The sequence below is a fragment of the Hippocampus bargibanti genome, linkage group LG16 (assembly GCF_051943395.1).
Source record: "Hippocampus bargibanti isolate YZ-2025 linkage group LG16, ASM5194339v1, whole genome shotgun sequence".
Taxonomy (NCBI): Eukaryota; Metazoa; Chordata; class Actinopteri; order Syngnathiformes; family Syngnathidae; genus Hippocampus; species Hippocampus bargibanti.
In genome coordinates this window covers 15,527,636-15,542,635 of record NC_142749.1, presented here as the reverse complement: position 1 = coordinate 15,542,635, position 15,000 = coordinate 15,527,636, and the positions used below count along the sequence as shown (strand labels likewise).

Below are 15,000 nucleotides of genomic sequence, written 5' to 3'. Positions count from 1 at the left end.
GAACCGATTGACGGAGACGGAGGGGAGACACGACGCTTACGTCGCCTGCTTTTACTGCCCTTGAAAGATTAAAAAACGGTAAAATGTGCTTTTGAAGACGCGTTTTGTGACGTGGCGACCTTGTAAGGCGGAGGGCGCTGCTACACCCGCGTTTGCGGATTATGCAAATGAGGCGCGTTGCTTTTTCGAATCATCCAGTAGATTATTACTGACAGCAAATGATTGTCTTTGATTTTTTTTTCAACCCCGTTTCGATTGAGTCACGTTTTTTGACACGGTGGCGGCGTACAAGGGTGGATTTTGGTTAGAAAGGTGTCCCGTGAGATGGTTTGCGCGTTCATGGCTTCGCACCGTGGACAGTTCCTCCGATGCAGGCCTGGAGCGGTGGGTGACAACCTGGGGCTCGCGGCCCGGATCCGAACCATTTGTATGGACGAGTACGGGACCCAGACTGAAAAGGGAAAACTGTCGTTTTTTTTTATTGGGAAATTTAGATTATTTAAGATTCGTATACATATATGTAATACATAGTTTCAAAGTAAAATCCTTTGACAGAAAAAAGTGAATTTTGGAGGATTTCAAAATAAAATGTATTTTCAAATCCTATTTCCCCCTAAAAGAATATAATTTAAAATTCTCAAAAATGGAAATATCTCATTTATTCAACCAATTTATTTTTTTCTTTCCATACAATACATTGAATACAACATTTGAATGTGTAGGAAAAAATATATTTTATTTATGATAATAATACATTTCAAAACTCTCAAGTCTTGCTGTCACAGTAGGAGTTTTTCTATGGGTGAGCAACGGCAGCCACACGTGCCAGAGTTCTCAACCCGGAATAACTCTAATAGATAGAAAGCTAACTAGCTAGCTAATACAAGTAACATCCGATTTACGACCACCTGTACTTTGATAGCTAGATGGATAGCCAGCTAGCTAGTTAAATAGCTAATAGACAGTAAATAGGTAGCTAGATAAAAGATAGCCAGCTAATATATAGCTACATAACCAGCTAATAGATAGCTAGCTAGATAGCCAGCTATTTAGTTAAATAACAAATAGACAGCTAGCTAGATAGCTAACTAGATTTGTACAATGATGGTTTTTGATTCCCTTCCCTGGGTGGGATTTATTTAGATAATCAAATTTCAATAAATTGAACCCGAATGTTCATCATACACAATCATAAAGTTTTGTTGGTCATAGTGTTTAATACATAACCCTGTCAATTCCTCATTGCAGGTCCTCCCCCAGCAGAAGGTCCAGCGAAGAAGACACCAGGCATCATGAAGCACTTCCTGAGGTAAGTGCATTTGCAGTATATAAACAAACACATGGTACTATATTCTATTTATAGCCCCATTGCTGCTCTTACGGCATGTACCATGGCGATGTTAATGGTCGCGCTGAAAATTCGTCCTGAGTGGATTTTCCACCTTGTCATTTTTGCTAAAAGTCAAGCCGCTAACATCCCACATCGTGCCTTAATGGGTCAGCAAGCGTTTCCCCCACGAGGCACATTTTTCTGTCACTGGCAAAAATAGCATTTTATGAAGACCTGGTTTCATATGCTCCTTTACGATCCACACTTTCTCGTGTCATTGTCACTTGAATTCCAGGACCCACAGAATTTGGAGTTTTATGACGACATAAACATTCAATACGGTGTTAGAAAACTTACTCTTTTCTTTCATCAGAAAAAAAAGAGCTAATTCCTAAATTTTATGGGTCTGGAGTTATCTGAGATTGAAATGGGGGAGGGTGTCCAAAATACAATACAACAGAATCAGAAAAAAAGAGTTAATTCCTTAGTTATGTGGGTCTGGAGTTATCTTAGCTTGAAAGGGGGCCGTCTGTACAAAATTCAAAAAAAGGGTTAATTCCTAAATTACATGGGTATGGAGTTATATGAGCTTAAAATGAGGGTGATGGGTACAAAATACAATGCTATACATACATATGGAACAAAGCGCTAACATGGAAAAAAACATTACCAGAGGCTATGGCCAGCGATTTATCAGCACCCAAGCATGAAAAAAATGCAATACATACATATGAATTCATATAGCACTTTAACAACAACAGTGCTAACATGGACAAAAGCCAAATGCTGCCCCCTCGTGGAAAAAAAAGCAAATGTCGCCGGAGGTCTAACCAGCGCTTTATCGGCACCCAAGCATGAAAACACAAAAGCTGAACAAATTCAGGAATGGAGCTCTTCATCATATTTTCAATTCCCGAATTGATTTGTGAATTAAAGTTAAATGTTGGGGAGTTGGAGACAAAATATACGAGAAAAAAAACCCAAACAATACCTGAGATTTTATAATAATAATAATAATAATAATAATAATAATAATAATAATAATAATACATTGTATTTATACGTGCCTTTCAAAACTCTCAAGGTCAGTCAAGGGATATTTTTTTTTTTTCTGTGGATGAGCAGCGGCAGCCACACGCGCCAGCGTTCACTCAACCCCGAAGTAACTCAAATTTTAAGCCCCCTGGAAAAAAATTTTGGGGACCTGAAGTTGTCGTTTCATCCTTAGATCACTCACTAAAAATGAGAGGATTGAAAACGCTTCCCTGAGGAACGCCACATTGAACTATGTCTTGCTGGTACTCAAGAAATGCAGTGTAATTTATTCAGTACTTCAATACTGAGGGGTTGATTTCCCCCCCCCAAAATATGATTTCTGCAGTACAATGTCCATCATTTACGATGAAAAAACTATAATATAATAATAATAATAATAATAATAATAATAGTAATAATAATAACAATCATCATTATCATACATTTCATTTTAAGCACCTTTCAAAGCTCTCAATGACATTTTACAGTCACAGACAAGCATAGGTACTATAATCAATCAAATACAATCACAAATAGAATACAATCAATAAAATAGTTATAAATCGAAACAAGAGAAAGAGCTACTACATACCTGAGCCTCTTCCCTCCCTTCCCCCCTTTGCAGGATGTTGAGCCAGTTCTTTGTGTTCCTCTACTGCAAATGTCTGTGGCGAGGCCTCAAATTGGTGGCACGCAAGTTTACGGGACGCTGCGAGCTTCAGCGGATTTGCTACAACAACAAACATGGCGCCCGTAGGACGCTGAAGATCGGTAAAGAGACTTAAAAAAATGTTGATCTGTACAAGTTCTACAAAATATATATATATATATATATATCCATCATTATCTCATTGTTGAGTGATTTCTAAACTTGCAAATATTTTTCTTGCAGAGTCGTCTTTGAAGTACTCCAAAAATGAAGTAAGTGTTTCACAATTAGTACACATGATTCGATGAGCCTTTTTAACTCGTTCACTGCCATTCACAAATGTATTCGGGAATTGAAAATATGACGTAGAGCGCCATTCCCGATTTTATTTATTTTTTTGCGGGGGGTGCTGATAAAGCGCTTGTTAGACCTCTGGCAATGTTTTTTCCCTTCCACAAGGTGGCAGCGTTTCCATTTTTTCCATGATACAGCTTCACATGTTAAAGCGTTATATAAACCAATATGTATCTATAGAATTGTATTTTGGACACCCACCCTCATTTCAAGCTCATATAACTCCAGGATCATATAATTTAGGAATTAACTCTTTTTTTTTTTGTATTTTGTACAGACGCCCCCATTACAAGCTCAGATAACTCCAGACTCATATAACTTGGGAATTAACTCTTTTTTTCTGATGCTATTGCATTGTATTTTGGACATTCACCCTCATTTCAAGCTCATATAACTCCAGGATCATATAATTTAGGAATTAACTCTTTTATTTTGTAATTTGTACAGACGCCCCCATTACAAGCTCAGATAACTCCAGACCCATATAATTTGGGAATTAACTCTTTTTTTCTGATGCTGTGCATTGTATTTTGGACATCCACCCTCATTTCAAGCTCATATAACTCCAGAATCATATAATTTAGGAATTAACTCTTTTTTTTTTGTATTTTGTACAGACGCCCCCATTACAAGCTCAGATAACTCCAAACTCATATAACTTGGGAATTAACTCTTTTTTTCTGATGCTATTGCATTGTATTTTGGACATTCACCCTCATTTCAAGCTCATATAACTCCAGGATCATATAATTTAGGAATTAACTGTTTTATTTTGTAATTTGTACAGACGCCCCCATTACAAGCTCAGATAACTCCAGACCCATATAATTTGGGAATTAACTCTTTTTTTCTGATGCTATTGCATTGTATTTTGGACATCCACCCCCTTTTCAAGCTCATATAACTCCAGACCCATATCATTTAGGAATTAACTCGTTTTTTAAAAAAAAAATTACAGACGACCTTTCAAGCTCAGATAACTCCAGACCCATATAAATTAGGAATTAACTTTTTTTCTGATGAAAGAATAGATTCTAAGGTTTCTTTACGTTGAATTGAATGTTTATGTAGCCCTAAAACTCTAAATTCTATGGGTCCTGCAATTTGAGTGAAAATGACAAAAACCCTGACACTGGAGTGGACACATTTTTTTTGCACATCGCGTGGCACTGAATGAGTTAAAAATGGCCAGCCTACTGTATTTTATCCTTGCAGCTGCTGCAGTCTGCCCTTAGCGCTCATCCGGACCAAGTCGAGAAAACCATTGACGACATCATGGCTCTTAAGAAGATCAACCCCGATACTAATCCTCAGTAAGACCACACTACACATCTCTGACAATTTCCCTGCCTTTAAGCGAAAATGACCCTTGACCTTCCCCCCCTCCCCCATTGAGGTTGGGCATTTCCCTACAGGCCAGCTTGTTCCAAATTGTAGGCTACAGGAACTTAGTGGCCGAAGTGGAGAAGCTCCGACGGGAACCTTACGACTGTGACAACGCGCAACACGAGGACATGCTGATGAAGGTGCTGATCAGAATCAAAAATGACAATTAGAATGATCTTTATTGGCCAAGTGTGTTGAACACACAAGGAATTTGTCTCCGGTAGAACACGCTTGCACTAGTATCATCGTAAAAAAGACATGACAAATAAGTATGGAGGATAATCATAGAATTGCACAGATGCACTATATAGTTAGCTTTGGGAAGTTGAAATATCTGATGGATTTGGTGCACATGGATCGGTAGCGCCTGCCTTAGTCACTGGAAAAGGTGGTGAGCAGGGTGCGAAGGGTCCAATAGGATTGTTCAATGCCCTTGTCTTGATTCTTGCGTGTGTGCAAGTCCCCCAGTAATCTTATTTTTTTTCCCCCGCCATCTTAACTGTCCGTTGAAGTTGTATTTCGTCCATTGTTGTGAATCTTTTGACCTTTCACTCCTGTTGATTTTTACCGCAGTTATGGAAGGAGCTACGTCCAGACACCCCGTTGACCGGACGTATTTCCAAGCAGTGGTGTGAGATTGGATTCCAAGGCAGCGATCCTAAAACGGATTTCCGAGGGATGGGCCTGCTGGGTCTCTACAATCTGCTGTAAGATCAACATCTTTGCTCGCTTCGGTTGTTATCGACGGGATGCTAAGCTAATTTCACTGTTATCTACAGGTACTTTGCCGAACACGACAAAGCCGCAGCTCTGCAGATGCTTCATGATTCCCTGCTGCCCAAGCACAAGTATGATTTGAAGACTTTACGTTGACTCTCAAGCACCATTTTTTTTTAGTTTAACTAACACAAGCGACCTTCATTTGTGCGTCATTTTGAAATATGGACAAAAATATGTGACACGTTCAGGTTTCTTTGAAAAAAATGACGGGATTTAAAACACTTCCCAGAGGAACTCCTTTCTCAATTACTGTATTTTCTGGCGCACCCAAAAAGCCTTGATTTTCTTTGCAAAAATGACCCAGGTGCGCCTTATACACAGGTGCGCCTTATATGTGAAGTCATATTGAGCCAGAACAGGTCTCGCAACGACTTTTAGCAGCCGACAACTCAATTTCCCCCCCCTGTCGAAGAAGTATTGCGTAATCTGAGCCTTGTAGCGCCTTATAATGTGGTATGCCTTATATTTGGAAAACCTTTTTCATTCATTGAAGGTGCGCCTTATTGTCCGATGCGCCTTATAAATGGAATAAGTTTGAAAATTCACCATTTATTGGGGGTGCGCCTTATCCTCTGGTGCGCCTTATACACCAGAAAATACGATAACAACACGATAAAATGTCTTATATTTGGAAAACTTTTCTTTCATTGAAGGTTCGCTTTATATTCCAGTGTGCCTTATATATAGAAAAAGTTTGAATATACCCCATTAATTGGGGGGTGCGCCTTATGCTCCAGTGCGCCTTATACACCTGAAAATACGCTATATTGTTTGAAAAAAAAAAAAGCTAAACTGTTGTGTGCTGCTACCGTTTACACCCATGAGAATTTGCAAGTTTCAGGCAGAATGCTAAACAATGACGTTGCCCATAAGTATGTGGTGTGCCTTATATTTGTAAAAAAAAATTCATTCATTGAAGATGCGCCTTGTAGTCCGGTGCGCTTTATATATAGAAAATGTTTGAAAATGCACCATTCATTGGGGGGGGTGAGCCTTATATATGGAAAAAGTTTGGAAATATACCATTCATTGGGGGTGCGCCTTATACACTGTAAATTGTGGGGATTCAACTTTTGTCGAAAAAAAATGGGACTTAAAACGCTTCCCTGAGGATTTCCTCTCCAAACGCCATCACACGATGAAGATTAGATTAAAAAAAAAAAAGCATGTCAGTATATTTTTTTCCATACAGCGTGCTTTCTTCACCATTTTTCACCCGGTCGCTCACGACACCCCCTCCCCCTCCCCCTCCATGCCCTCCGCCATCTTGTGTTGATTGCATCACTGCTTTGTATTGCTTTGCCATCAGCATCTGAGTGAGCTTCTTCTGTCTTGTTTCGACACACGCTCGCCTCCTCTGTGTCGCTCCCACGTCCGCCTCAGGAGAGCGCAAGGGAGTCGCAGGTACTCCCCATTTTCACCCTCACTCGCCCGCTTTATCACTCACACGCTCGCATACTTTGCGCCATTATTACGACTCGGGTGTATTTGAAACAGCCAAGTTGCCTAAACCCTGTTTGAAAGATTTTTGAGTACAAACGCTCCCCAACTTACGAACCAGATATGTTCCAAATGGGTGTTTGTAAGTTCAATTTGTTTGTAAGTTGAATTCGTCCGTAAGTTCAATTTGTTCATAGGTTGATTCTCTGTTATATTTTGTATGGACTGGCTTATATAAATACAGTAAAGTCTCGTTATATCGATATCGGATATATCGATAGTCCCGGTTATATCGATACTATTTCTATGCACGCACGGAGAAAATTACATGCAAACAGGGTCGGATATATCGATAGTCCCGGTTATATCGATATTTTTTCGGACTCCCTTGAATATCGATATAACGAGACTTTACTGTATGTTTAAGGCTTGTATGAGTAACCTGTATTGGTTTGTACTGAAAAATAAACATTTAATAAAATATATACTTTATAGAGATATGTACAACTGGACAGAGTACGACATATGTTACTACAAAAAAATGTTCATATGTACCGTTGTTCGTAACTCGAATGTTCGTAAGTAGGGGAGTGTCTGGATTTTGTTATTTATATATATTTTTTTAACTCATTCACTGCCTTTCCTGAATTTATTTGGGAATTGAAATGCGTGACGTGGAGCGCCATTTGTTCGGGTTTTGGTTTTTTTCATGCTTGGGTGCTGATGAAGCACTGGTCAAACCTCTGGCAATGTTTATTTTTCCCCCTCCCACGCGGTGGCAGCATTTGCCTTTTGTCCATGTTCGCGCTTTGTTACAGCTTCAGCTGTTGTTAAAGTGCTATATAAATCAATATGTATTGTATTTTGTACAGATGCCCCCATTTCAAGCTCAGATAACTCCACACTCATATAACTTAGGAATTAACTTTTTTTTTCCTGATGAAAGAAGGTAGTCTATGGTTTCTATTGACAATTTACTCACATCTGGTTTATTTTCTTCTTGAGACCGATATTGTCCACCCCGCAGTGACTTTAGCTCATTCGCTGCCGTTGCCGATAAAGCGCCAGTCAGACCTCTGGCGATGTTTTTCCCTTCCCACGCGGCGGCAGCATTTGCCTTTTGTCCATGTTCGCGCTTTGTTACAGCTTCAAGTGCTATATAAATCAATATGTATTGTATACTATTTTGTACAACTGCCCCCATTTCATACCAGATAACTCCAGACCCATATAACTTAGGAATTAACTTTTTTTTCTGATGAAAGAAGATAGTCTAAGGTTTCTTACACTGAATTGAATGTTTATGTAGTCCTCAAACTCAATATTCTATGGGTCCTGCAATATAAGTGAAAATGACAAAAACCCTGGCACTGGAGTGGACACATTTTTGTACATCGCCTGGCAGTGAATGAGTTAAAAAAAAAAGCCACTTTATTTAATATACTATTTGACGAAATACGGTTCAAGGAAAAAAAAACACGTTTTTCCACATATACAGTGATTCCATTCATAATGATCTCACTTAACGAATGTGTTGTGATGTGACAGCGAGGCTAACGCATATGAACGTGTACCCACCAACGTTGACAAAGCCATCGGGTAAGACTCGCCGCCCCTCCCCCCCCTTTAAAATCATCCACAAACGTGTGACCTGCTACCCTGCAGCTATTCCTTTGCCATCGTGGGCATCAACATCACCGATCTGGCCTACTCGCTGCTGGTGAGCGGCGCCCTGAAGACACACCTGTACAACGTCGTCCCCGAAATGGCCACCCTGCTTCACCTCCAGCAGACTTTCTGTCAGTCAACAAATACCCGACCGCCATTTTCCCCGCCTTTGTTTTCAATTAACATACATGTGCGTGTTTTATCAGGTTACCTGATGCAAGAATTCCATCGCTTCTGGATGGAAGAGGACCCCAGCGACATCATGGAGTTCAACCGGGTCCGCGCCAAATTCCAACGGCGAGTCGAGAGGCAGTTGCGGGACCCCGATGCGGCTTTATGCCCCCGCTTCTCTGCCTCCGACCTCCATTTGGTCAACCTCTAAATCCCCCCCCCTTCCGACTGCAACTACGCCCCACCATCGGATGTCCCGGTAGGCCTCTCTGTAAAAATACTCTGGTGATTAACGGATGGGTCACTCACTGGTGGTGGGTTTATTCCTTATTTGATTCAGTTATCAACGTGATGAAGAAATACTCTATTAAAGGACAACCGACGCCTCCGGACAAGTTGTGTCCATAATTTGTAAAATCACTTGAAATGACTTCTACTGAGCGTATTTTACAAAGATTCCACGGCATATAGCTATATTTTACGTTTTAAGACTCACGCTGAATATTCAGGAAGTCTTGTTTTCCAGTTGGTGACGAGTACGTACGTGACGTCACTAAAGGAACTTTAGTGACGATGCTTTGTGTTGATGGCGAAATTAGAAGGAAAACACATAAATAACGCCATGGTGAATCGTTGTGTGTTGCACCGAGACTACTATTTGATACTAGTTGACACAAATTCCCAGTAGACAAATCAGCCCATTTCCAATGGAGCTCGGGCGCCATCTTGTGCATATTCTGGACACTACATTGGAGTCCAGACGCCTCAAAATGATCCCGAATGACTTCTTTAATCGATTGCAAACATTTATGTTTTCCTCTTCAGAACTATTTGAATCATATTCATAAGTGGATGAGTAACAAGAAAGCATCTTCTCCGAATCTGAAGCCATTGTTTTGATTCTGGAGTACGGCAAGACGTCTTTGCGTGACATCACGAACGAGGGGGCGGGTCTTTCAGAATCTCGACATCTCCAAGGTCATTTTGTGGCAGTTTTGGGACACTAACTCATTTTTATTGGTGTTTTGCATTTGACTAAAAATATAAGACTGTGTGTTTTGGGTATTTTAGATGCTATAAAACGTTTTTCCGATGTCAGTTAGGAAACAAAAAAATGCTGTCGGTTGTCCTTTAATGGTATTTTTTAAAAAAATGAATGTTTTATATTTTAATCACTGTTGCCCAGATTTGTTTTGCACATCTTGGTATTTTCTCAGTCAGTTTTCTGATGTTGATGATATTTCACGACCTGGAATGACTTTTAGTTCACTGTTATGCATTATCAAGAGTTACTAACTTGAATGTGTTGCTCATTTAATGTCTTTTAGATACAGTGAGACCTCAACTTAAGAACTTAATTGGTTCCCAGACAGCGTGTGTAAGGCGAAAAGTGTGTATCTTAAAAGAAAATTCCCATAGGAAACCATTAAAATGGGAATAATCCGTTCCTGCGGTTAAATAAAATATACTTTTCAACTAAATAAGCCTTAAAACTACACACAACATACCTTATTATATGTATAATAAATGTGCTATTGTATTGCAATGAAAGAAAAACACTGCATTGTATCATAAAGTCACTTTATTTACATTTGTGATGGTCATTTATGGCTTGAGGGAATGTCGTTGGAGGTCGAAGGTCAAAGGGAATTGCACGAGGACTGTAATTAAAGAAATAAACTGATGGAAAATAAAGTTTTATTTACCCTTTTGATGGTCGTTGATGGCTTATGGAAGGAGAGTCACCTTCCATAAGGACTGTTGGTGCTGTTCGGTCGTGTGCTTCCGCCGAAGATCACTCCGCCAGCCGTGGTGAGTGTGTATTATGAAAATAGTGCTTATTATAAGGTTTAATTTTCATAAATTTGACGTTTGTAAGACGAAAAGTTTGTAAGTTAAGGTGTTTGTATGTTGAGGTCTCACTGTACATATCTGTAATGTAGTCACAAACACACTACTACACCGACTACAATAATAGTGATCTGCTGCCCCCTGGTGGCAACTTGCTACCAAGCGACTCCGGTAAATTGAAGTCACCCTATGCGTCACGAAAATAATTGGCGACATTTTGTGGTAGGAAAAATAAGTGACATGTACATATAACACGACACTGCTGTAAAACTCCCATCACCACCATTGCCAATATTTTCAGAATCAGAATCAGAATACCTTTATTCGTCCCGCAATGGGACGAATTTTGAATGTCTGTATTTGAAGTGGTGTCTTTCTAGCATTAGAATGCTTCTCATTCGCCTTTGTTTACACAATGAAAAACGTTTTAATCATGAATGTTTCTCACATGAACGATTGTTTCCATTTCCATTCACGGAATGTGACAATTTTTGATTATCCGCCATTAGCCAAAGCAATAATTCCGACACCTTCGATGTAGACGAGTTACAACGTGCTTGTGTTGACGTTTTTATTTTTAATTCCTTCATGGCTTTAGTAGTGCTCAGTTTATAGCTTAGCTACATATAGAAATGATGACCTGATAACTGAAAGTGGGAAGGAAAAATAATAATAATAATAATAATCATAATGGCAGTCAGTCGTTAGAGCCGAAAGGCATAAAAAAATGAATGTTGTATTCTCACCGCGAACTCTGAGCCACACGCTGCTTCACCAAGAGACGGGTTCGAATCATTTGCTTTGTTTACTACCCCGTTCAGCAGCACTGTTTGCCTTTTGACGTTTTTTTTCTTGCCTGCACTCTTAAATGGAGTCTCGCCGCTTGATTGATGATATTCTTCTAAATGTTCTGAGTAGATATCGTAAAAGTGTGTGTCGTTTGTCTGTGCTGTGCAACACAAATCAATAAATAAACCGTTTAAGGATGACTCCGTTTCGTTTGAAATTCAAAGCATTGAAAATGGCTTATTTAAAGAGACCTAATCAGTGATTCTCAATTATATTATTTTTTTTCCGTGTATTTACAGTTTTATGAAAATTAAATCGTAATAAGGAATTTCACCAAAATGATTCCAAACAAGTCATTGGTGTTTTCAATTGAGCTGTACATGTGACATAAAAAAGTCAAAAATAGGGGTGTGTAGACTTTTAAGAGCTACCGCTTTTGAGTTTCTATACCGACATAAGAAGCCACGGGCTTCACGGGCAAGTGGAGCAAATACAGTAACACCTTGGCTTACGAATTTAATAGGTTCCCAGACAGAGTGTGTAAGGCGAAAAGTGTGTATACCAAAAACTACGTGTTGAGTCAGCGTTTTGGAAATAAATCTTTCATAAATATATACTAAATATTGATTGAATACATTTATTTCGATGGCTAACATACAAACAAAACTATCTGGTCGCTTCCTCGTCTGGATTTTGTATATTGTAATGGCCAAAATGGCCGCTGGGCGCCACTATTGACTAACAAAATGTCTTCCAGTAACCGGAAGTAAAAAAATAAAAGTGTGTCTTTTCCACGTCATTTTGCTCCGCTGTTATCAGTTAATAGATTCATTTGTGCCCGACGGCAATTACACCCCCCTCCCCCCGCGTCACTTTTCAATTGAAAGGCCTATTTTGTTATGAGTCATCATTCTTTCTTGCCGAAAACTTTCCACTTGGTCATTTTGTCACCTTTTTTTTACCCACTGTACCTCGATATATTAACAAAGGTATAACCCCCCCACCCCCAAACCTCCTTACCCCTCCACTTTCAGCAGTATTAGCCGCAGCGCTAATTCAATGCTGCTTTGAAGTCGACTAGCATAGAAAGAAACCGCCCGCCTCTTCCTGAATATGCTCATTTGCATAATCCCGTCGGATGATCTTTAACGCATTGGCGTCATAATCCAGCGGCGTCCAATCAATATCCCTGTGGACCATCCGGACCCCCCATCCCCACCCCTCATTTTGCTTTTTTTAACATCCTGATTAGCATGCGCAATATGCTAATAGCGATTTTGTGCGTTATCCGCGCAATCTGCTGCATACGCTCTCATAGCGGCCGTAAATGTATAATTAGTCTCATTTTGTTTCATTATTCAGCAGTCAGCTTCCTTGGCGGCCATTTTGTGACCCACTCATTTCTGATTTGATTTCTCGAAAAAAAAAAACGAGAGTCATAAATGTTTAAAAAGTTGACTTGCGTTTAGGTGGTGATTTAGATAATGAATTGGATCGTGGCCGTGTTCCCATTCCACTGCTAGCGCTAACTGAATTTGAATGTAAAGTGTGTTTCAATTAGCATAACACCAAATACCAAACAGTATGATGCTAACAGGTAATCGCGGAAATACAGTAAAGTCTCGTTATATCGATATCGGATATATCGATAGTCCCGGTTATATCGATACTATTTCTATGCACGCACGGGGAAAATTACATGCAAAAAGGGTCGGATATATCGATAGTCCCGGTTATATCGATATTTTTTCGGACTCCCTTGAATATCGATATAACGAGACTTTACTGTAGTTTGTTTGAATTAGCATAACAGCAAATAGCAAACAGTATGATGCTAACAGGTAATCGCGGAAATAGTGTGTTTGAATTAGCATAACACCAAATACCAAACAGTATGATGCTAACAGGTAATCGCGGAAATCGTGTGTTTGAATTAGCATAATAGCAAATAACAAACAGTATGATGCTAACAGGTCATTGTGAAAATGCTTCGTTCGCTAGTTAGCTAGTGTAGATTTGAACACGGTTTCATGTTCTTGTTTCGTCTTCAGCTGATTTAATTCTCTTGTGACGCTAGCAGTAAGTCAAACAAAAACAAATCAAAACAAAACAAAAAAATCATCTATGACAAATGTCTAATCCTAAAGGTATTCTATATTTTTCAAGCCTTTTCAATCAAGTCTGCCTGCCTCCATTCGGTGAGGATTAGCATTTAGCTCCAAGCGCTACATTTGCTGCGGGCCTAGCTTCAGGCGCAAAGTGTTCCGCTTCAAGACACGTTTCAGATCACGCTTTCCCACCTCTGATAACTAAACTTGCTGAAAACTCAAATGGAGTAACTCAAATTAATTATTCGCTATGCTAGCCGGCGCTAGCTAGTCCACGCTAGCCACTTATTGTTCCGCGGTTTAGGTAACAGTAAAACGGGCCAATTCCTTTATTGCAGAATATTTCCTAGTAACATACAGTGATACCTTGGCTTACGAACTTAACTGGTTCTCAGACAGAGTGTGTAAGGTGAAAAGTGTGTATCCCAAACCAAGTGGTTTTGAGAACCACTGTCCCTAAATGTTATTATATCTTTTTTTTTTCAGTTATGGGTTGCTAAGCAAATTGCATTACGGCTTTTTATTATTTTCTTTCCCTCATAAACATGACGTGCTGTTTCTCTCTCTCTCATTACGCTTTTCCCATAAAATGTCAATTGTGACAGAGTGCAGCTCTGAGTGCGTTTGCTTGTCTTGAATGCTAATGGCACTCACCAGTGGGCAGATTCATCCATTTAATTTCCAGTCTTTTGTTTTTTTTTTTTTTTGGTCCAGAATCCAAATTAAATCAACTGCATACAATAATAACATTATCCAACATGGAGGAATGGAAGTATTGGAAATATAGTGATACCTCGGTTTACGAACCCTTTGTCTTCCAATTTTTTCAGTTTACGAACGTTATAAAAATCTTACCTTGGCATACGAACTTTTTTCGGGATACACACGGAGCTGCCTCAATGAGTTATGTGTCATTCGCGAACGAGACCGTTCTTCTAACAACAAAATGGCATCCGACTGTTTTTGTCCTCTATTCCCCGCCCCCCCCCAGTCTTCGTTTAAAGCCACATGATTGGTCAAGAACGCAGCAGTGAGGGGAGGTGGTTTAAACATTAGACAGGCAGATGACAGTGAGAGAGTTTCAACTTTGATAAGAAAGGCAGAGTGTAGACTGCAAGGTTAAAATATCCCAGCAATCAGGCTCCACAAACAACCCGCATAAGCCATCTGTACACTTGATGCAAAAAGCTATCAACCCAGCTAAACAGAACACAATTGATGAGGAACAAGGTAAAATTATGGTAGAGAAAGCACCTACAAGGGATCATTCCTCACGATGGTGAAAGAAGGAGGCTACGTTACCATCACAAAGGTAAATAAAATGACTCTATTATACAGTACAGTTTATTTCTTTAATTATAATACCATAGCACATTTATTATACATAAAATAAGGTATATTTTGTGTAGTTTTAAGGCTTATAAAATTATATAGTAGAA

At 39.5% G+C, this 15,000-nt stretch overlaps 1 protein-coding gene across 2 annotated transcripts in view; it reads left to right on the top strand.

The window, feature by feature from the left end:
- The window catches only part of elmod1 (ELMO domain containing 1), an 11,714-nt gene extending 61 nt beyond the window's left edge, over window positions 1–11,653 (top strand). Inside the window, exons 1-12 of one of the 2 annotated variants that reach the window (XM_089017585.1) lie at window positions 1–78; window positions 1,249–1,309; window positions 2,991–3,136; window positions 3,258–3,286; window positions 4,584–4,681; window positions 4,765–4,894; window positions 5,328–5,461; window positions 5,534–5,602; window positions 6,918–6,938; window positions 8,523–8,573; window positions 8,640–8,773; window positions 8,849–11,653. The exon at window positions 1–78 is cut by the window's left edge and continues 61 nt beyond it. In XM_089017585.1, the coding sequence (XP_088873711.1) occupies window positions 1,293–1,309; window positions 2,991–3,136; window positions 3,258–3,286; window positions 4,584–4,681; window positions 4,765–4,894; window positions 5,328–5,461; window positions 5,534–5,602; window positions 6,918–6,938; window positions 8,523–8,573; window positions 8,640–8,773; window positions 8,849–9,024 (1,005 nt within the window). In that variant the 5' untranslated portion in view covers window positions 1–78; window positions 1,249–1,292 and the 3' untranslated portion in view covers window positions 9,025–11,653. The remainder of the gene's footprint in view (window positions 79–1,248; window positions 1,310–2,990; window positions 3,137–3,257; window positions 3,287–4,583; window positions 4,682–4,764; window positions 4,895–5,327; window positions 5,462–5,533; window positions 5,603–6,917; window positions 6,939–8,522; window positions 8,574–8,639; window positions 8,774–8,848) is intronic. The other variant, XM_089017586.1, reaches the window with a different exon arrangement.
- The last annotated feature ends 3,347 nt before the right edge of the window (window positions 11,654–15,000 follow it).